General features: G+C 34.8%; 1 protein-coding gene across 2 annotated transcripts; it reads left to right on the top strand.

The window, feature by feature from the left end:
• Positions 1-1,319: 1,319 nt before the first annotated feature.
• Positions 1,320-23,481, top strand: LOC133845451 (uncharacterized). 2 transcript variants are annotated; one of them, XM_062279912.1, is made up of 3 exons: positions 1,320-1,694; positions 4,739-5,028; positions 21,452-23,481. In XM_062279912.1, exons 2-3 carry the CDS (start codon positions 4,890-4,892, stop codon positions 23,296-23,298), a joined length of 1,986 nt encoding a protein of 661 aa, XP_062135896.1. In that variant the 5' UTR covers positions 1,320-1,694; positions 4,739-4,889; the 3' UTR covers positions 23,299-23,481. The 2 variants fall into 2 exon arrangements, with proteins under 2 accessions (XP_062135896.1, XP_062135897.1); XM_062279913.1 differs by having other exon boundaries at positions 4,755-5,028.
• Positions 23,482-23,563: the final 82 nt, after the last annotated feature.

Here is a 23,563-nt window from a genome sequence, read left to right on the forward strand (position 1 = left end):
GCGGCCTGCCAAAAAAAAAAAGTGCGGCGTCGGCATCTTTACTTTGTAGCGGCCAGTAGAGAGGGATATGTATATAGTATGCACTTACCTATTGTAAGTTAGCGGTAGCCGCCAACTTAATGCCACGCGTGCAATTTGTAGAAGCCGCGAGGGGAATTGCAAAGCGCGCAAAGCAGCAACACACATACACGGACACCTACACGCACACTTGTTAATGAGCTGGAGCGCGTGCTAATTACTGATGCCGGTTTCAACAATTGCAAATGGCCGACGGCATCGCTGGCAAAGCAAATGTCAACAGGGGCACCAAGTAGCCAGTTAGCTGATGTTTAATGTTCAAATTAATATGCACAGATTTAAATTGCCCGGCGATCAACAAACACTTTAAATTCAAATAAATATCTCACAAACATAAATAAGCCGACAAAATCAACGAATTCCATATTCGACACTTGATTCCACTACACAGCTGTATAAGGTACGTACCACCACCACCATATTATTATTATAATTATATAATTTATATTTTAAACCGCCAAAATAATAAGCTACTTTTCCAATGTCTAACCGACGCGAACCGAAAAAAAATTAGGTTGCCACTCTGTTAGCAAGGATTTGAACCTATTTCACACAGTCTGGCATCGCAGTTGGTATTTTTCGAACTGCAAACTTCTGTAACGAATCTTCGTTTCATCTTCAATAAATTGTTTATTACTATATATTAGTAGAAATTTGATTAATGGAAGACGAACATTTGAAAAACAATTAAAAAAAACTTTTGAAGTTGACTATATTCTGTATAAGCTACGGAATGAAAAACTGTTTAAAATGGAGTGGCATTTTATGCGCGTTTTGAAAATATACCAAGATACTATAGGAAGTGTAACCATGTGACGCAAAAAAAAATACTATAAAAAAGAATAGTGCCAGCTACGGCCTAGTTGCTTTCAAGTTTGGCGCCAATAAGAAACAAAATTCAATGTGAAATGCGACAATTACGCTTTGTGTCTGCTTACAAAAACATGATTAATGTGAACTATATGTTATGAACCATATAAATTTCTATATAAAAGATAACGACACCCACAACTACGCATTATAAACAACCATTTATTTGCCAAGCTCTATTTGTATACAAGAAAACACCATAACAACCAAAACGAAAAAGAGCATCAAGATCGTTCTCTTAAACTGCTGCTCATTCGTTCGCTACAGCACAGAAAGAGAAACGGCTGTTTACGATAGCGGCAGTGGCTCTCCCGTTCGCTCTTTCAGCGTTGCTGTTTGCTGTGCTTGCAAAATAAATGCGACCTGTTCGTTTGTGCCATTAGCAATTTAACCAGCGACGGAAAAAGACGTGTGTGCGGACCGTGAATAAGAAAAAAAACTACACGAAATACTTATATTTCGAGTTTGTAAACAAAAAACCAAGCGGAAATCTGTGTGCGAAAACCAAAACCGAGTAAAAATTTGTCGACACAAACCAAAAGAAAAACACGTGTGTTAATCTTGCCATTAAAAATGAACAAACATAAATTAATTGCGAACGATGACAATGTAATTTGAATGTTTCGTCTGTCGGGCAACATTTAGCAAAATTCAAACAAACAAATAAACAAAAAAAACAGCAACAACCACAACAGACAACGGTAGATACATTTTATTGTTGTGTTTTTATTTGCTATAAGAAAGAGGTAAGTACACACTTAACTGATCACAGCAAAGATCTCGCGTAGGTCTCATTGCCCCAATTTCATTTACGTTCGTACGTACGTAGTGACGTTATGTTGTCCGTCTGAAGGCGGCCAGTCTGACTATCTGTCTACCCGCCCGGCCATTTGTCTTACAAATCTCAGAGTATGTATGTGTGTGTGTGTGTGTTTGTGAATGTGTGTGTGTGTTTTTTGGGTTTTCTTTATTGTAAAAGTTTAATTGCTGTTAGCGGCTGTTCGACCAGTTTGTTTGCTGCCTTATGACTAACACAGATCCCAAGACGTCATTTTAGTATTAGGCATCTCTCTCTCCCTCTTCCCCTACTTCTTCTTCTGCCTCTGCCTCCTACTCCTTCTTCGTCTCTTGTTGCTTGGCTTAAAACTAAAATTGGCGACGCCAGTGACAGCAGCAGCAGCAAACTTTTCAGCTGGCTCTGATTGCATAAATGCCTGTTGCTGTTGTTGTTGCTATTGTTGTTGTTGTTGTCGCTGTCTTTTTCTGCTGCGCAGTCGTCGCGCAAAATTTGAAGTTTGAAACAAAAACTGAATTTGGACGAAAACATTTATTTATCTTGACCTCTACTTTTGACCTTTTATTACCCACAAATGTATAACAATTAATATGGCATGCAACAGGTTGGCTTGCATATAAAACAGTTTTAGAGTCACAATGAATGTGCAACAGTGTTGAGTAGTAAAAGGATTATATAACAAAGCGAGATGTTGGTAAAACATAGTTTCAGTTTATGTTTAGTATAACACTTTTCCAACTTCAATGGACTGCAGCGCTGACATCTATTACAAACTTATATTCCTTAAATTATAAAAAGAAGACAAGAAGAACGAAGACAAAAAGCAATAAGGACAATAAATTTTGCCCGTCACCAGAGGGTTAAGTAAAACAATGTCAATTGCATGTTGCAAAACGTAGTATAACAGTTTAAACTAGGAAATGTATAACACTGTTTGTAATTGCAATGCATGGCAATTGCAGACACGTGTATAACTGTTTTATGACCAATGTATAACACTGCATTGTTAGGACATGCGCATGCAAAATTTACACTTTATCGTGTTTTATATAACAGTTTATGACTATGAGATAAATGCAAGCATTTCACAAATTATACTGTGCATTCAAATTTGTAACCAAATTGTTGGAATTCAAGGTGTCAGCAAAAAGACAACAAAAGGAATTTTGATGACATTCATTGTGCACATAAACTTGGTTAAATAAATTCATTTTAATTATTCAAGGCAATCACGAATTATTCCCAATTAAATTTTCAATCCAGTCGCAATATTTATTTGATTACAATTAAATATTAAAATCAACAAATGAAAAAATGTAGCCAAATAAATTTATTTGAATTATTTATGGCCCCTTTGTGAATTATTGCCAATTAAATTTTAAATCCAGAAACATTAATTATATATTTATTATGAAATCAACAAAACAAATCAGTTATGCGCAGAAAGAATTCTATTTTCGAGCAATCATTATCAATTATTTACTACCATTTATATTTATAACGATTTTCAAGTGTTATAACAGATGACTAGCGATTTTTATCATTTCTTGTGCAAATATTTTATTGGTTTAATTTTCGATTTTTAATGCTAGTTTCCGTATCTCTCTGTTCTGTTCTGCGTTTCGGTATCGTGTGAAATTTACACAGCCATAAATAATCAAATTCATTTATTGCAATTTTTAATTACATAAACTCATGCTCCAGCTATCTCTGCGGTTTTATCTATGCCGTATTTGCGTTTCGGGGGAAACTCCCTTTATCAAGTGTATTAAAATCTTCGATGTGCCCCTCAAGAATTGCTTATTTGTTATTTCTTTCCATTTTTTTTTGTAATTTTTATTTCGTGTTTTCTGTTTCTTTTCTTTTCATTTTTTTTTTTGATACACTCGCGCAGCACAGTTGCTGCGTGTGTCTTTGTATGTGTCTTCATAATTTTGTATTATTTGTCGATTCGACAAAAGATAGCTTATCATGCCACTATAACATATGCCAAACTGATTGGCTTGATAAGTCCTACTTGATATCAGTACGACAGTTTCAAACGCCAGCCCCAACACAAATACCAATACACGGATACACCAAAACACCGAAACCGAAACCAAACACCCAACAAATCAGTAACTTATACAAAATAGTCGCCGTTGTTCATACCCTGTAAATGGTGCAAGAGTTGCAACAATTTGTGACGAATTTAAAATTCCTAAACAATGCTCATTGAAATGCTTAAAATATCGTAAAGAATCCATTAAATAGTATATAAAATTGATGAAGATCTGCATTAGATTATTAAATTTGAAGTTTGCATAATTTGCATATAATTTATGTAAATAAAATTCATTCAACTCTAAATACCAACAAAATTCAAAGGAATAATTTATCGAATGAATATTGACAAATGAATTGAAAAATAATTAAAGATCTACAATTGAAACTTTTTTAATTTTCAATATATATTTAAATTTATATACTTAAGAAAAATGGAAAGTAGAGAAACATCATAAAAGTGTACACTAGATTATTAGAATTGAAGAAAACATGAACACTTAAGTATATACTCTTAAAACACTCCTTTTTATTAGTAATAGAAGCCAATATTAATCTTACTTTGAATTTGTGCTGAACATGATTAGCATTATTTCCATTTGTAATCTAACTTTGCTGTCTGGTAGCTAAGCTACCTCATTTAGTTTCAAGTACAGGGTATTGAAACCTTGCAGACAAGCTTACGGCGCAATAAAACACATTACTATGGATTGCAATTGACTAAAGCAAGAAATAGCCGCCAACTACACACATAACTCGGACTGTCTGGCACTCTGGTAATATGCCCCCATATGCGCCCCCCTCTTACCTCTTCTCTCACCCCCACGTCATTTGGCTGCGACGACAACAACACGCCCCTGGCAACACAAAATTGAAATTCAACTGAGAGTTTGCTAATTTATTTCTTTTTTTGGTTATTTTTCACCGTTTTTTCGGTTGTTCTCGTTACAGTTTTTTAAGCATTCAGGATCTCAACCTACGTCAACAAAACACGTTTTGATATTGTTTCATCAAATCGAAACAATTTACATAAGATTTGATTAGAAATAAATACGACAGACAGTCTACGACAAGTTGTTTGACAAACATTATCAATCAGAGAATGGCACAGATTTTGGGTCTACAGATTTTGTGTGTCGGCTTCCTTCTGCTAACTGGAGCTGGACGCGGATGTGAGGGGGCAACAGCAACAGCATCAGCATCAGCCTCAGCATCATCATCATCAGCAGCATTATTGTCAGGTGAGTTCCGAGAATATTATGTATTCGATTTGGTAAATATGGGAAACATACGACTACGACGCATTAACTCATGCGGATTTTATAAAAATAGATAAGAGAGAAATGTTGGTTGTTTTTTTATTTGTTGTATTTGTTGGCCATCAAATAAGCAGTTCAATCCAACAAATGAACTCATTTATAAACTCATCAACTGACTCATCGACGCTTAATGATCTTTTGTTGATCCGTTTTTCATTTTTGCTGCTCGTCCGTTTCTTTTTTTTTTATGGTTTTAATAGCACCCGTAGGCTATATACATATAGCAATCTGGCCCGACAAAAAATATTTTATTCCAATATGAATGCGTATATTTAGTATTCGCGACCTTATTACGCGAAAAATGATATTGAGATTCTCGAGATTCCCGAAAAATGTTGAGTCAATCGACGTCACAACGAATCGCAGGGCATAATGACGTCAAGAACTATTTTATTATACCCAAAAAAAAAAAAATGTTTTGTTCGCTACGTTATGCCGTTATTTATAAGGTGGCATACTATGTATAGAGAGAGAAGATCGTATCCCCAGTGGGTTGCGTATGTTTTTGTTTATATTTTGTCGTGGTCGTTGTTGTTTTTATTTGTATTTGTATTTGTATTTATTGGGATTCTTTTTTTTTTGTGTTTTTTGTTTTTTTTTGTTTCGTCGTCTTCTCTTTTATTATTATTTCTTTGCTACAAACACATGTTTTGTTGTTGTTCTTTTGCACAGTGTTTTTGTTATAATTTGTGTATATTTTTCACTGTGTTTTTGCGGCTTTTGTTTTTGCGGGTTTTTGAAACAATTTCATTGATAATTTCGATAGCGTCGCACGTTGTGTGTGCGTGTATCTGAATGTGTGATAGTGTTCGTTTATTTTTGTTTGATTCAATTTGTTTATTTGTACTTTATGCGAGTGGTTGCCCTTGTGCCCAGCAAAAAGAGATAGACAAAGAGAGAAAGAGAGTGGAAGCTCGGGGTTTACCTATTACGTGCCACATGCTCACCCGCTTGTCATGGGAGGTGCGTTTTGAGGTAACCCAATTACTTACACAACAAATGGAGCGAACGCTCGATGAAAGCACCAGCAACTGAGGCAGCAGCAGCAATGAGTGCCAAATTAATTGAGCAATTGAGCGAGGCGTTTGAATAATTGTTTATCGCCAGATAAACTAATAGAAAATTTTAATAATCCACACACTAATCGATTTGCCACACACTAAAAATACCGTGAGTAACAAGAATGCGGAAAACAATCGGGCAGAGCATTTTTGGCATTAAGTAAGGTCAATTCTTACGTTTGAAATCGCTGTACGATTAGAATTGTATTGAAAATAAACATACAAATTGAAAATTGAAATCGAAATCAACTAAAACAATTAATTATCTAATTCGGGGGCGACCTTACGACTACATAATAAAAAAGCGTGTTAAACCAAAAAGAAACAAGTAAGAAAGCAAGCTTGCTTGACTGTGAGATACCCGCTACCAATTTTAAATAAAAGCATAACAGTCCAATATTATTCTTAAAATATGTTAAAATAGTGTAGCACAAAATACTTAAAATATATTAAACCCTATATTTTGTATATTTATATAGAAATACATGCAAGATATACCATAGAGTCCATAATATACCCGGATTATCAGGTATTATTCCTAAAATATACCAAATTAATATACCACAATATAATAAAGACTGTATTTGGTCTATTTATATAGTACTACATGCAATATATACCATAGAGGCCAAAATATGCCCGGATTATCAGGTATTATTCCTAAAATATACCGGATTGATATATCACAAAGTACTACAAATATACTAAGGACTATATTTGGTATATTTATATAGTACTCCATGGAAAACATACCATAGATTCCAAAATATACCCGTTTTTTTTAGTATTTTTCTTAAAATACGCCAAATTAATATACAATAAAAATATTAAAATATACCGAAGGATATATTTGGTATATTGATATAGTAAATACAATATGTATGTACTTACTTTATACTTTATAGGGTCGGAGATGCCTCTTTATGTATGTATTACATACATTTTTTACCGCCACACAATTATAATACCCTTCTCCCCTATGGACAGCGCGTATAAAAATGTAGATATATGAAATGCATATAAGATCAGCGTGATGGCGACACGTGACTGCCTTATAAATTCGTAGTGTTTGATATCTTAGGTGTAGATGGACAGACAGAAAGGCGAGCAGACGATTAAAAGTGTTGTTTAGTAGATATCGACGTATGAGTAATATGCAATGATTGGACAGAAATGTGTAATCGATCGATTCACTTGACGACTGATGCTTATCGCGAGTCAACGCTAGAGATTCTTGTAAAGCACTAAAACTTTTAATTACAACTCGCAATAAAAGCAAAAAGATTCCATTACGCTGAATGCTATCGAACCCTTCTGGTAGTTTAAAGTACAATAATAGCAAAAAGAATTCCACGATTGGGCCCTAAGTCATAAAAAGCAAAACTATGTGTGTGTGCGATTAGTTGGCTAGATTCGTGGAATTTCGCTCAAGCCAAAGCCTTATCAAAGAGTGGGAACTGTGAGTGCTGTGCGTATCCTAACCTAACCTAACCTAAGATAAAACCTTAATGAAAAAATAAATAACACTTAGTTCGCAGTTTAAAGAAATACCCAAACCGAAAGAAACAAAAGAATGTCGTTAGCTGAAACAATCGATAAACGATAAAAAGGGGCAAATATTAATTCCGCAAATGGGAACCCAAGTGCAGTAATCAAGTTGTATACAACACGCTAATTAAAGCCAAGACAATCGATAAGGAAGAGAGAGAAAAAGTAGGCAAACGAAGGCAAAGAGCCACAAAGTGAACAGTTGGTTTTATACTCGCATATCGAGGCCAAACATCAAACTAAATTTGCATAACCGACACCCCCAAAAAAAAGCACTTTCCATCTAGAGAGAGAGTCGAAAAAAGTCAACCGAAAAGTCCCTAGAGGCCTAAGTAAACCTCCATTTAGTGTTGACAATTTGCATAGTCAACTCCCAACTTCAACTCTGACATTAGAGAGAGAGTGAGCGACTGAGTCAATTCAAGTTGGGTGAGTGAGTGGTTTTTTTTTTTCTTGTGGTTTGTGGTTTATCGTGGGCCACAACAAGGTCAAAAATATGCCACAATTAGCCACGAATAACTAAAGGCTAACAAACGCAAAAAAAAAGAAACAGGTAAAAGTGACAGCTGAGCTGAGTTAAATTTAGACAAATCAGAGCAGACAGACGGCAAGACAAAGAGCATAACCAAAAGCGAAAGGTTTTAACAATAAAAAAAAACACAAAAAGAAAGAAAACATTGAGATCAGCAAGAACAGATACAATGGTTAGATCGCAGATATGATACCCTAGATGGCTGCTACAACACACAAGTAATACAATGAACAGTCAGATTTATGAATATTCATGAAGTTTTGCCAGCCAGTTTGACACTTTCGAGCTGTATTCGCTATACAGGGTATCTCGACAGAGAAATTTCAATGTCAGAGACATCAGTTTGTAGATTATGTTTGTTGCAGAAATATTTTTCGATCATAATAAGAGAAATTTCTCTAAAAGAATGAATAATAAAAGCAAACAAGAGCAAACGATTGAGTAAATGATAAATATTTAAAAAATATATTTATTTAAATATATTAATACAACATTTTGAATATTTTATAATTGCACTCGACTATGTTTTGTCAACGTATGTTAAAAGAAAGAAATTACTTTTGTAATTTAATATTAGATTATTTATAATTTATAATTTAATACTAGATTATAATAAAAATTTAAACAAATCGTATTGATGAGTATATTAAATATTTCTAAAAAAATCCAATTAATATTCAAGATTTCAGAGGAGATTTGAAAAGTATGAAACAATTCCATCATTCACTGCAGATTTGGGAAAAATTAGAAAAAAAAATGCAATCCAAATTAGTTAAAATATGTGTTTCAGATTTTGAATGCATTCACATTTTAATAAAAACCATAGATTTATCGTTTCGAACTGATTCTATTACTTAAAATCTATCTATTAACAATTGAATAGGTATCTTATTGCCTTTATTTATATATTTTACAGGCTATGTTGTCAAACATAATGACTCCTAATCTATTTGAGCTATGGTGATGGTACTGCATACCCTAGTTTTATACATTTAACAGGGATAAAGATATCACAATGCATAAAAATAGCAACGAAAATGAAAGAGTATATTGCTTACTGCCTTTCCTAGTTTTTTATACATTTTAAAGTGTATATAGGAGGCTGCAATCACCGCCAATCACAGCAACTTCTACTATTCTAGCTATTCTATTTAAAGTTAAAAGCCAAAGGTCGCGAAAGATACCACAATACATAAAAATAGCATCTTAAATGAAAGAGAATATTGCGTACTCCATTTATGATATCATAAGCTATTTCTACAGGGTATTTGCAGACAACACGCAATTGTCAGTTAGATCAGTTGGCTGGATTATGATATTTGCCTACTGTCATTCTTATAAATAGGCCATAAATCAAAACGCTCAACGCTCGACAGACGCTCAAGTGCAATTGTATCTGTACCTGTATCTGTATCTGTATCTTTAGCTAGTTATATCTCAGAGATTGTTACGGAATGTGTGTGTATGTTTGTGTGAATCCGCTGCTGATAAAACGCATTGGAATGTGTTAGCTAAACATTTAGCTTTCATTCTATTTTGCAAAAAACAAAACAGGGCGAAAATGGCCACCTTATTAACAGCGTAGCAATAGAAGCAACAACAACAACAGCGATGAAGACCGCAACAGCAGCAACAACAACAACAACAGCGACGGCGACAGCCACCCGCGACTTTAGTTAGCGGCGCTTGAGATAATTGCGAGATAAAAAGAAACGCAAAAATAAATAACGAATAATAATAATCTAAACGAAATTCCACAGCGTCAAAATAACAAATTCATTCGCTTTGCTTTTGCTTTTGTTTCTTTACTTTCTTGCTTTTTACTTTTTCTTATTTGTCTGGATTCAGTTGTATTTCTTCTCTTTTTTTTTGTTATAAATAAACTGGCCAATGACGACAGAACCATCAAATTAGCAACTCTTTGCTGTGAATTGCATGTCACACAATGTGTGTGTTGATAAGCAACTTTACAAATGACAATCGCAACTTGGACTTTGCACTCGCTGTGACCTTCAACAGCTGCTGCTGGTACTCCTCTTCTTCTTCCTCCTCTAAGAATTGCATTGCACATTATAAAAGATTGTATTTATATGAGTCAAGTGCCTTGAGAACTCATTTTAGCCCGAAAGATAGCTACATAGATAGATGGATAGATAGCCTCCATAATGTGCAGATCCGCATGCCTTCAAAACATTCCACGAATTCCATTCACACACTTCAAGTACACACATACATATACACATAAACTTCAAGTGCACACACATATAAACAATGCACTTGTGGCAGTAATACTTAGATTATATTTTATCAATTACGTGGAGTATTACGAGTATATACGAGATTATCTGTAAAAAAGAATAAAGCTAAATAGATACGATAGTATTTACTGCTAAAGTATTCCAAATTTCACAACTAAAAAATGTGTTACAAAGTTTTTTTTTAATTTTTATTTTTCAAGAAATAACTTTATTTCAAGAAATATAAAAAAAGATAATTTCTGTAAATTTATTGATTTCAAGAACAACACAAAACAAGTAAAAAAGTACCGCAAAGAATACCAAAGGTCACATTTGGTATATCAATACAGTAGTACGACATTTGAAATATACCATAGAGGACAAAATATACTAAATTGTCAAACAAATCAGCTAAGTCCGGATTGCAGTAAATTGCAACGATAAATAAAGAGTTAATGATAAAAAGTTAAAAAAATAATCAAATGTATTAAAAAAATAGATCATCTGATAAATCAATGGTGCTTAACTAAAAAGGGAAAGTTAGGTTCCACATTAAACAACCTTTTTTACAACTCTTCGAAAGAAGTTGCTTTACTTTAATAGAAAAAAGTAGCATAGAAAGCAGGGATTAGATATATGTATATCTCTATAGGTTATCATAGCTCTTTGTTGGCCGACTAAGTACGTGTTTTTATAGTCATTAAAAGTTTTGCGTGTTATTATAATTAGATAGGGAAGCAAATAGCACAGCAGAAGACAGACTGACAAACAAACAAACAAATCGTATTACGTACTAAGATTTAAATATAACACAATTAAAATGCTTGAGGTTTAGGAATTGAAAGAATTCAAGTATACAAAGATGTGCAGCTCATTAAATAGCGTTCATTAAAACTTGATTTATATTTGGTATATGAATTGTCTCTCTATATTTAAGTACTTAGGTAATACTAAGTGCAAACTTTGTATGCACAACTTTGTTTACCCTCGACATTTTACCATACTAAAAGTGAATACAAAAGCGAAAAGCGAAATGCGATCAACAAGATTATTATTGCCACTCACCGAACAAACCGAACGTACAAATGAATGAATCATCCGAGCATCGAAATAATTATTTACATGTTCCACTCGGATAATAATCTGCGCAGACAGATCTTGAAGGTTAGCATCATCATCATCAACATCAACAACAAGAAACACCTCCACAGCAAACAGAAAAGGGATTGAAAGAAAAAAGAAATAGACGACGTCAGTTTGTTAAGACAACATGACAAGAAATAATCAGCCCACTTTAAGCTATCACACAAATTCCGATGTTGACATTCAAATCAAAGGCCATGAATCAATTTGAGATTTTCATAAAAGAATGCAATAAAAGCACATAAAGAAGTATATTTCACATTGAGCAAACTTTGGTTGAGTACACTCATTGCATAACTGGACAGAGAAAGAGAAAGAGATAGTGATAGAGAGAAGAAAGAGAGGGAGAGAGCTGGAAACAAGTTTAAATTTGTGTTGGGGAACCAGACGCTTTATGTGGCATCCATAAAAAAAAAGTGTTTTGTGTTTTGTTTTTGTTTCTGTCGTCGTTGATAAGGAATGTCCGAGTTTTGATATCGTGCCAACTACGTCATTTCTTAATTAATATGGTTTATTCACCTTGGATTTCGAGTTTCGCGTTTAATCTGCGACAACAGCCAATGCAGTTAACTAATTCGCGATTGACCTTCTACATTTTATTTCGTTTAGTATATAGTATTATATCAAAACAAATGCTGTTATCAATTTTATAGCAGCGCATGCCAAATGCATTAGTCACTCGACAAATTTCATTACTTTTGAACCAAGTGTTTAGTTTTAGCATTCCAGCTAAGAATAGTTGGTGCAAGTCAGAGCGAGACAGCGAAAGAGTGAGAGAGAGAGCGAGATAGGTAGGCGTGAGAGGTTTCACATAATTATTATTCATAGGATGCGTCATTTCCCAGACACATTTTCGATTAAGTGTATTATTGTGCCGTCGTCTGCTGCGGGCAATTGCGTTGGCCTTAAGCATTTCGCATTTCGCATTGGGCATTTGGCATTTTGGTCGATTTCTTGTTGCCAGGGCACTTTATGTCCGGCATGTGGGCCGGAAAAACAATACAGATTAAGTGCAAAAACATCTGCGCGGAGGTGGACTGACAAAAACAACTCCATTGTGCTACAAATTTATTGAGTGCTTTTCTCGCACTGCAGTAAATAATATCAGAGCGATTTGCAACTGCAGTTCCAGTGTGGAAAACAATTTGATTATACACTAGGAAGATACCCTCGAATTTCAGAAAAATATCTTAAATAGGAAATAGAATATTGTAGTATAATAATATACCATATAATTTATTAATTACACTACTACTAAAAATTCCCTTTAACCTCTGAAATAATAATCTTAAAATAAAAGTAGAATATTGTCAACTGGAAGTTTCTTAATAGACACTAAAGTAATATTGTAATTCACAAATTATATTTTTCTAGTATTTCGTAAAGTTCTTAAGATTATGAACAATAATTTTATAAGACCTTTATGAAATATTACATTTAATGAAAAATGATTTATTTTAAATTATTTTACTCTTGATTTTATTCTTGTTTTTCTTTACGTTGAAAAAGCTTAATATGAATTGTAGTTATATTTTATGTCTTAGATTGGCTTCTTTACAAGAAATCGAATAAAAAATGTTAAAGCGTAGAAAATTTCATAACTTTCTGAATTTATCCAAAATACCCTTTACAAAGTGTTGACTTCATACATTTTCTATATAAAGCAAAACTATAAACAAACTTTCAACTATGTTAGTTTTACTACCGTAAACAAGTTTAACAATGTTACCAATTACGCTTTAAACTGCCCAAAAACACTTCTGAATTCAAGCCTAAGTATAACAAACACTCCAATTAAAGTGCTTAACATCAATTACTTATTTGAAATTACCCGTATAGAATATCAAAAGCATAGGCAGCTCCAAAGGGAAATAAAACTGATAGATAAAGACTAGGAAATACCCTCTTCATTACTGAAAAGCCTCCAAATAAGTTTAGCGTTCTTTCATCTGCTCGTTAATTACCACATCGCATACCCCCCGTTGTGTGCTCTTTACAATTTACAGGGTATGCTGCCTGCATATCGCTTACGTTTCGCATATATCAAAGGCATCGATTACATTCGTAAACGAGTATGCGATAGATATCTCTTACAGTTTCTGCGCTAAAAACGAAATGAATCGTTTATAAAGCTGAGCTCACACATGTCAGATATCTTTCAATGCTTACATACACATGTATATATATATGTATATATCTGTGTGTATGAGACATACACTTAGTATGTATGTGTGTCAGAGCTCCGTAAGTAATTAATGTCTGTCATTAAGTGGAGCAAATTCTCTTTAATCGTTTGCTGTGTGATTTAATTAATTGTTGAAATGACAAACTATTAACACAGTTAATATGCGTTGAGACAGGAACTGAAAACTAGACAAGAGCCAAAATGACCAAGACAAAACATAAATTATTCTCAAAGGCAAGAAGGTTTTGAAACAAGATGCTGACCGAAAAATACCCTACTTTATTTAGTTACATTTTTACATATTTTCTTAAAAAACATTTATAATTTATTTGATCTTCAAGCAAGTAAAAATGAAGGCTTAGTCAACTTCTGCAATAAAAATGAGCCATTATTTAAATTCAGTAAACAAAAATATTAGTTTACTTATTATACTTATATAATACTTCAACTCATTATATTTTATTTGATATTAATCTTGTGCGTTATATATGAGCCATTATTTAAATACAGACAATTAATATATTATTTTACCTTATGTGAATATAATTATCAGCAAGATAATCAAATTTGCTTTTCCTTACTGCTGTAGATCTCGAGGTTCAGATAGAGCAGTGTTATTCTTATTCATAGTCTGTAAATTTTGGAGGTGTAACGGAAGCGACTCACCAAATTTGCTGGCGCTAGCCTTAAAAGTTTCTGACTTACAGATAGGTAATATTTATTTTTATAACACACCAAATTTGCTGGCTCACAGTTAATGAGATATACCTAGGGTGTTAGATATAAATCATAATCGTATAAAAATGTAGGATATGTAAGTAACTCAAAGAAAACTCTAATCTTAAAGTCTTGTTACAAAAGAGGTTTATTAAAATACCCCATGAACCCTTTATAAATTCAACTAGAGTATGAGACTCTGTCATGTCTATAAATAAGTTTGGAGGTGAGTTGAAGAGAGACGCCACATACCAAAATTTGCTGGCCATAACTCTTTTAGTATGCGAGTTACAGATGGGCAGATAAACAATGCAGATAAACAATGCTGGAGCAGAAGTCTTTATTATATTACCACCATCCATAAAGTGGCAGTCACAAAAGAGGAAGCATTTTTTTTCGCAGTGGCCTTTTATCAAAATGTTTGGGACATTTAATGCATTTTTATACTGAAAGTGATTTAAAGGCCAACGCCCACACACATCGATCAGACACAATGCATTTTATACTATATGGATATAGCCGAGTTAAGATTGTATCAAGAAGTTATGCGTGATGTTGATCAGAATCCAAACCAGAACACAGTCATGCATTTTGATGAGTCGCCGCATTCAAACAAAACACAGTATATATTATATACTGTATTCAGTATTGATACAAGTAAAGTCACTTAATCCCAGCTCTCAGCTCAGCTCAGCGTCGTGCGGCGTTCCATTCAAATAATAACAATATCGTAATTATGAATATAAATATATTATAAGCGGAATATTAATGACATCTGTTCAGAGATATCATATAACACATTTACGGGCATTAATCAGACGCTTTTGGCTCATAATTTAATTTGTAATTGTTGCAATTTGAGTGCGCATAAAAATAGCAATCAAATATCCCAGCAACAAAAGCAACAACAAAAACAATTACCACTAATAGTCCAAAGTTCAGAACAAACGCTACCGGCATACAAAATTCTATAGATATCCCCCGGTAAATCTACCCGCTGTCTCTTTCTCGCTCTCTCTATCTGTCTCTCTCTCTCTCTATTTGTCGTAAGAGTCATGCCGTATAAGGTAGCACTTTTTTTGACGCATAGTTAATAATGTGTATGCTTTTTTTTTGGGGGAGCTACTAGTCGTAGCATTATACGATTTATGTACAGATGTACGAGCATATATATTATAATTGATCTATAATTAAGATAAGCTTTCTTGATACTGCGCATTCTATATTATGAGTTGTTGATGATAATGATGATGATGATGAAAAATGCTTTTGTTTACGCAATTTCCTGCGAATTGCGTTTATAAACCTTAAACACACACACAAAGTCTTAACTGAGTGTGATATGGATATATAGTAATTAGAAAAAAATTCAATACTCAAGTCAAGGACAGCATAAATAATGATCATAATATTCAAGTAGACATCTACGAAAAAATACTTCGAACTCTACTTGAATTTGCCCTTACGTGTTGTACAACGGCTGTGATTGATCAATCATAAACAAACAAAAACACACACACATTGGTTGCAAAAATAAGTTAAGGGGGGATTTCATAATCAGTTCTGTTTGCCATATCATTAGTGGGTAAGTGTGGCGAAAGTGGAAGCACTTTAGACAAATAAATAACAGTCATAAGCATGTGTGATCGAGGAGTCTTAACTTTGCCGAATCGCGCGTGCCAAGTGCACTCGTTTTATACCCTAGACTGGAAAACTAAATGGGTTTGATGAGCTAAGGAAAGTAAAGATTACGAGAGCTTAAAGGGTTGTAAACATAATGAAGAAACTTACGAAATAAAATCAAATATAAAAAAATCTAGTAAATTCTTATATATCTAATCCATCGCAGAAAAGAATAGAAATTATAGAGAATTTTAGATCATAAAAGAGAATTTGAAAGATTAGTGTAAACAATGAAAATAGACTAATTTTAATGATAAGAATTGATTCCAAACTTAAAATTGAATAATATTATAAAATTATGTGTATTTTTAGTAGAGTTGAAAAATGTGTAGGAACATATAAGAATGTAAATTTATAGTTTACTAGAGTTTAAAGTGTAGTAAACATAATGAAAAATCTTCAGAAATAAATAAGAATTTAATTGAATAATAATTGAAACTTATGAAATAAAATAAAATATATTGTAGAAAGGAAAATTGAAAAATAAAGTATGTTCTTGGAGAGTTAATCCATTGGTAAGAATCCAGGAAAGAATAATTATATATCAAAATAAATCAAATAAATAATTATAGAGAAAATTAGATCATAAAAGAGAATTTAAAAGATTAGTTTAGTGTAAGCAATGAAAAGACTAATTTTATGATAAGAATTGAATCCAAACTTAAAATTTAATAATAATATTATAAAAGAAGTGTATTTTTAGTAGACTTTAACATATAAGAAAGTAAATTTATAGATGTAGATAGGAAGATTAGAGGAATTAGTGCTAAAAGTCTGCAAAAAAGTGGGCAGTTTCTTCTGCAGCGAGAAAGAAAAGAAAACTCACCTAAGATTACAAGTTCATGTGGGCAATAAAAGCTCGGTAGACTTCTCATCGCCGATAGCAGGGGCAGCGGCACTTGTTGATATCAGTTTACTACTACGAGAATAGTTCACAACTTACCATATACTATAGTACACATATTTATTAATGCGCAAAAGCTGTGAAAAATATTGGGGAGAAGCATTTCTCTAATTTGAAATACAATCAAGTGTTTTGCGCATCCATAAATTAACGATTTTCAAACATTGTCAAATTTGTCTGTTTTAAAGCGAACCCAAAAGCCTGACAAATGATATACGACAATAATTATGAACAAATTTACAGAACGTGATTGACGTCGAGGAGGCGGGGAAAACAAAATATTTTGACAATATTTTTCAGCATTTTTTTTGTGTTGAGCATAATTTGGGGTTCGGTTGCGGTTGGCGGTTATGATTTTGGGTTTGGAGTGTAAAACGGCGCAGTTAGATCTAAGTTAAGAGACAGAAACTTCAATTATATTTCTGCTGACTGACTGACTGAGAGTTGTTGTAACGGCAACAGCAGCAACGTTTACTGCTTGTTTCTCCTCTCGACCTTAACGCAAAGTTGTGTGTAGTTAAGATACGAGACGGCGACCTCCTCTTCACGTTTTAAGCATTCTTTTTTATTTAGTTTGTGTAGATGTTTTTTTTTTTTTAGTTTTTTCGCTCGTTCGGTCTTTAAGTAATTTTGCATGTCAGGCAAACCAGGCAGCGAGGCTGTCAGACGAACGGCGTGTCAACAAACTTGCCAGCTAATTGTACTAAAATAAAAATTGTATTTATTTATTTGTGTAAAATGCCGATGACGCTAGACGCGCTTGTTGTGTTTCATCTGGAAACTGGAAAACAGATTGCACTTTTGCATGCAACCTTCGACTGTAGATCAATCAAAAAAGCAAAAAAAAAAAAAAACGCAAAAACGAAAAGAGAAAAAACAACAACAGAAATATTATATGAAATATGTGTGTGTTTCTCTCGACGAGCAGCACGTCAACGTCAGAAAGTGACGTAATTAGCACTTCTGGTCTTCGTAAAAGCCGTATCGCGGATGCCACCTACCAACCGCTAAATGCCAATCGCTAACCGCTAATGAGAGTAGTCGACCCAATTGTTAAGACGGATATGTGCCCAGTTAATTTGCATCGTCTTCGAAGACCTTTGAACGTGTCGCTTTACCAATGCTTATTTGTTTTTGTTGTTTCGGTTTCTGTTTTTTTTTTCTTTACTGCGTATCTTGCCTTTTTTATGCTGACCAATCGGGTCAATAAACCCCCCAACAACCAATATGAAACAAATAATCAAGCAAAAAAAAAACTTTAACTGAAAAGCGAATAGCAGAAAAGCTGAAAGCTAAAAGAAAAGAAAGCACATCCAACGTTTTTTTTATTATTATTTTCTGGTTGTTGTTTTTGCCTTGCAGAATCGCGCTGAGCAAACATTTAATTTCGATTTTAAAGCGCTTTTCCAAGCGTGCTTCGTCGATTCGTTTCAGAATGAATTCTGTAAACTTTGCAGATCTCTTAGCTTGATTAATTCCCCTACAAAGTAACGACGAATCATAACTAAATATCAACAGCAGTGTGTGGTCTGCCCTAGAATTCTATTTTGTTCGTGCTCCGATGTCGCAGATCACGCAAACTATCGTGACGCCCTTCTCTGCGCTTCACATCAAAATAAAAAGACATAAGCATAACAAACTTGAACCGTTATCAAGCGAATGCGAATGCCAACGACCGGGTTAATACCCTTACAATAACAGCTGGGTGTTAGAGCACACAATGACTTCGAGCTAATTTGTTTGCATAATAAGAATGCTTGAACTTGCTTTTTCATACCATAACTTATTTGCCTACCTATTGTGACGATCTGAACTCCAGGTGTGATTCTACAAAGAACGTATACGTAATTTTAATTGCTCAATTCTGTCGAAGGATGTATACAATAAATAAATATATAATAAATAAACTGAATACGATAAAATATTATTGTTAATCAGTATCTTAGCATGGATTCCTTGTTATATTAAGAATTTGCGATAAACATTGTTAAATTCTTGTTAATTGAAAAAAAAAGGTTTTTATTTATTTATTTTAAACCTAACGTAATTTTATCAGTAATTTGTATTTCTAAAACGGATTTCATATTATAAAAAGAATGGGTATTATAAATATAATTAATAGTTGAATTCTTTAGAAAATTTCTGCACAAAAAGAATACGTCAATTTAACTAAAAATAAATATAATGTTAGCACTAATTAGAATTTATAATAGATTTGATATTTAATTATAAAAACGGTTGTGATTCATCTTGCGCTCTATTTAAAATAGAGCTTCTTTAGTAAAATTATTCTTATCTAAATATATAAAGGAGCAAACACAAAAAAGACTATTTCTTAAAACTTAGAATGATTCACTTTTCGACCCATTTTTGAAGTTGCGATTATATATAGTACTTTAGGAAATAGGTCGCAGCAGTTTTTGCTGACTTTTCTTTTCACAAATGTACATAGTTTATTTTACAATTCATCGAACTAGACAACATATCTTTAAAAAAGAAATATAACCCCCAATAAAACATAATCTACGCACTTTGGCGACAATGTTAACAACCCCAGCATAGAGTATTGAGTATAAAGACCAAACCTACATATTGTCGTCGCATATATACAATACACAATACATACATACGTACATATGTCGACAGATCACATTTGTGTGATAGCGTAACTTATATCTATTTTAAATTATGTTCAATTGAATGCGCTACGCTTCACCTATATGCGGTTATATGACGTCAATTTATCATAAACAAAAAACCGCAGCGGCAACAACAACGACAACAACAACAAAAAAGAAAACAAATCAATAGCCTCGATGATATTTAGGAAAGTTTGTAATCAATTGCGACGCACATTGTAAAAGGGCAACCTATCTAATAACAATAACAATAATAATAATAATAATAATACTAACAATAGTAATAACTGAAGCGATCCGTAAAATAGAACGTGATACGCCACATTGAAATTTATTGATTCAATGGAAAGGTTGGAACAAGAAATAAAAGAGATCGCGATATCTTATGGATCGATCGATCGATCGGTTCGGTTCGATTTGATTCGATTGATCGGTGCAAAGAAATTCTTGGCAAAAATCAAACACAAAAGTGCGAGCATTTCTTTTTGTTGTTGTTTGTCTTTTTTGTATTTTTTTGTTTTGTTATTATTCTTGAATGCCATTCCACATTTCTTTCGCTCTCTTTGCCATCCTCCTCCAGTCTCCACTGTGCCCTTTACCATTCCCCGCTTTGCGTGCGACTTGAGCGTTCAGTAATTCAATGATAAAATGTCAAAAATCAATAACAATAAATAAACGAGAGTATGCCTCTTTGTACTTTGTATCCCAATTTTGTTGTTGCTTTTCTTTTCGTTTTTTCATTTTTTTTCGGGGGCTGTCCCTGGGCACTTGTTGTCCGCCCATTCACGATCTTTTTAGCATTGGTCAACTGGTCCACAATATGCGGCTAATCAAATTGCAATTTTTATAAATTTACCTAAACATCGATTGATTAATGCGCTCCGATATTAAAGACAATCAGCTGATAGACAATAGACAGACGTATTTGTGCATTCTATAGGAAAGTTTATGGGAGAGTGGAACATTTTTATTACAAATAGCACTTACTAGCTTATTACACTTATCATCCACATAGGTTCCACATGCGATCTAGGTGTCGTACTTATAGTTTTCATTAAGATGAAACAGATAACTCATAACTATTATTTTTACTAATTATTAATATACAGTCACTTACTATCCACATGCAATCCACATTTCGAAATATTGCTTATGGTAATCTTCACACTTTCGCGAGTCCACAATCACTTAACATCCTCATAACACTAATGTTCGTTAAAATTCCGAAATTACCCATCGAGCTCTTTTATGCCCAACTATAATCGTATTCACACCCTAATCAAGCCAAACGTGAGCTTCAACCGCACACTTGTTTAGACGAAAACCACTTAACATCCACTTGCCATGCGTGGAAACTCTTCAATCGGTCTGCTAACTCTATTATGGCAAACAAGTAATAAATCCACACTTTAGCCAAAACTAAACAACATTAGGGGCAATCAACAAGTGCTTACCATCCACATACAATCCACAAGCTAGACGATTACATTCCAAGCATACCCATAACACAGCCAATTATAGATAATAATTATAGACACGCGAACGCAAACGGATGTCAATCCAAATGCCATCCACACATGCAGTCCACACTCACCAATCGAGCTTATCAATCATTTTTGGCAACACACACACACACTCGAACAAAAACCTGTCACTTAGGTGCTAATTAAGCATTTGCGACCTCTTTCAATTGCAGACTCTGAATCATATCATGACAAATGCGCTGACTTCAAGTGCCCGGAATTACCCGAATGTCCCGACGACAGCGAGGCAAGCGACTTCTACGTGCTGACGGACTTTCAATTCAGCCATGACAGAGAGCGAGCCAAACGTGATCTCCAAACCGATCTCCAAGCCGAATGCTGCTATCAGCCACAGTGTCGTTGCAACAAATGCCCCGAGCAGCCGCAATGTGAAAACGAAGAAGTGCTCATCGAACTGAGCGCAGCCAGCGGACAGCCCGGAAATTGTTGTCCGCAATTCGAATGCGGCAAAGAGCCGCAATGCGAAGCGGGCAACAAGAACCTGACCTACTGGCTAAACAGATGCACCAAGTGCAACAGTTGTCAGGTGCCGCCCTGTCAGGATGTCTGCTATCAAGCGGATCTGCCGCACAATTGCATGAGTCACGACAAACAGCTGATGTACAATGGAGACACTTGGCTGGAGGGTTGCATCGAATGCAAATGCATCGATGGTGACAAACAGTGCATTGCGCCCAAAGATTGTCAGCTCTATGACAGCGATGTGCAGCTCGTGGAAAAGTCGACTTCGACTTCTAAGACACCGATGACTAGCACGCCAAGCACAACAATCAGTTTGACCACAGAAGCGGGAGTTGTGAAAGAGACCAGCTCATCTGTTGAGATGTCCCTGGAAGAGATTGAACTGAAGACAAGCTCTGAACACCCAATAGTTCAGCCTGAGCTGAAATCAGGCGCTGAGGAGTCGATAGATATGCCAGAGATTGTGGAAACTGAGTCAGAACTGAAGCAGCCAACTGTGGAGACCGAACTGAAGTCATCTGTGGAAACTGCGCCAAAGTCCGAGACTGTGGGAACACAGCTAAACACAGACATTGTAAAGCTAGAGCTCTTGGCTGGGAGCACAATCACTTCCAACAGCAGCACAAATGATGACTTGGATGAGACCACAACGCCAGCGATGGAGAGCGAGAATACAGACGAGCTGCCGCTGGACAACACAGAGACACCGCTGTCTGAGGAGAAAGACACAGATGCCAAAGACCTCAACATAGCTTCGACAGCGGACTTTTCGAGCTCGACAAGCAGTACTCTTCAACAGGAGATAGAGACTGAGGACAGCATAGAAGAAAGCACAGAAACTGCGTTGGACAATTTGGAACTGGACAGCACTTTGAGCACTACTGAATCAACGTTTGCCTCTGCAGCCTCCTCATCTGCACCTGACTCCACCACGAACGCTTCGTCCTCTGCTGCCTCCTCAGCTTTACCGGACTCCACGACTAAAACTTCCTCAACTGCAGCTTCCTCAGCTTCACCGGACTCCACGACCAACTCTTCTTCCTCTGCAGCATCCTCAGCTTCACCGGACTCCACGACCAACTCTTCTTCTTCTGTAGCCTCCTCAGCTTCACTGGAGTCCAACACCAGCACCGCATCTTCACCGTCGACTCTAACTACCGAAAGTCCAGCTGCGTTGGCAACCTCATCGCCAGCACCGCTGACACCGGAATCTACCAGCTTTCATCGGGACGCAGACATCCTCGATGCCGACTATCGTCTGGCCAGCGCCAGTCCCAATGATGCCGGCAAGCATCCAACGAATCTGCACAATCTATTGAAATTCATACTGTTCATCTTCGTCGTTCTCATCGCCTGCATTGTGCTGATGGCATTCATTTACATTTATCTGCGACGCCGCAAATCGATGTACTCGAAGGTGGTCCAATCGGACTCCAATCTGAGCGAGAATACACACACATCTGATCTAGTGCTGGACATTGACACTGATGATACCGATTTGCCACAGAAGCAACAGCTGAAGGAATTTGTGGAATAGACATTTAGATCGCTGTTTCTCACTCAGCGGAGTATTTTGAGGAGCTAAGCTAAACAACAACAAACAAAAAAAAAATATTATACATATATCTATAATTATTTATTATTATTTTGTATTATATAACGACAATTAATTAAGCTTTGTGATAATGTGGCAACAAGAAAACAAAACAAAAAATGAAAAGAAATGAAAAAACAATATAGTATTAGTTCAATAGTATTTTGGTTAAGCCGTTTACACGATGACGCCGTTTACACGAAGTTAA

This window comes from Drosophila sulfurigaster, chromosome 3, assembly GCF_023558435.1.
Source record: "Drosophila sulfurigaster albostrigata strain 15112-1811.04 chromosome 3, ASM2355843v2, whole genome shotgun sequence".
Classification (NCBI taxonomy): domain Eukaryota; kingdom Metazoa; phylum Arthropoda; class Insecta; order Diptera; family Drosophilidae; genus Drosophila; species Drosophila sulfurigaster.

What these genes read in the sequence shown, in the direction of transcription:
- LOC133845451 (XM_062279912.1), top strand. Translation starts at nt 4,890, where the DNA reads ATGGCACAGATTTTGGGTCTACAGATTTTGTGTGTCGGCTTCCTTCTG. An exon ending in ATCAGCAGCATTATTGTCAG is followed by an intron (nt 5,029 to 21,451) that starts GTGAGTTCCGAG and finishes TTTCAATTGCAG; the next exon opens with ACTCTGAATCATATCATGAC.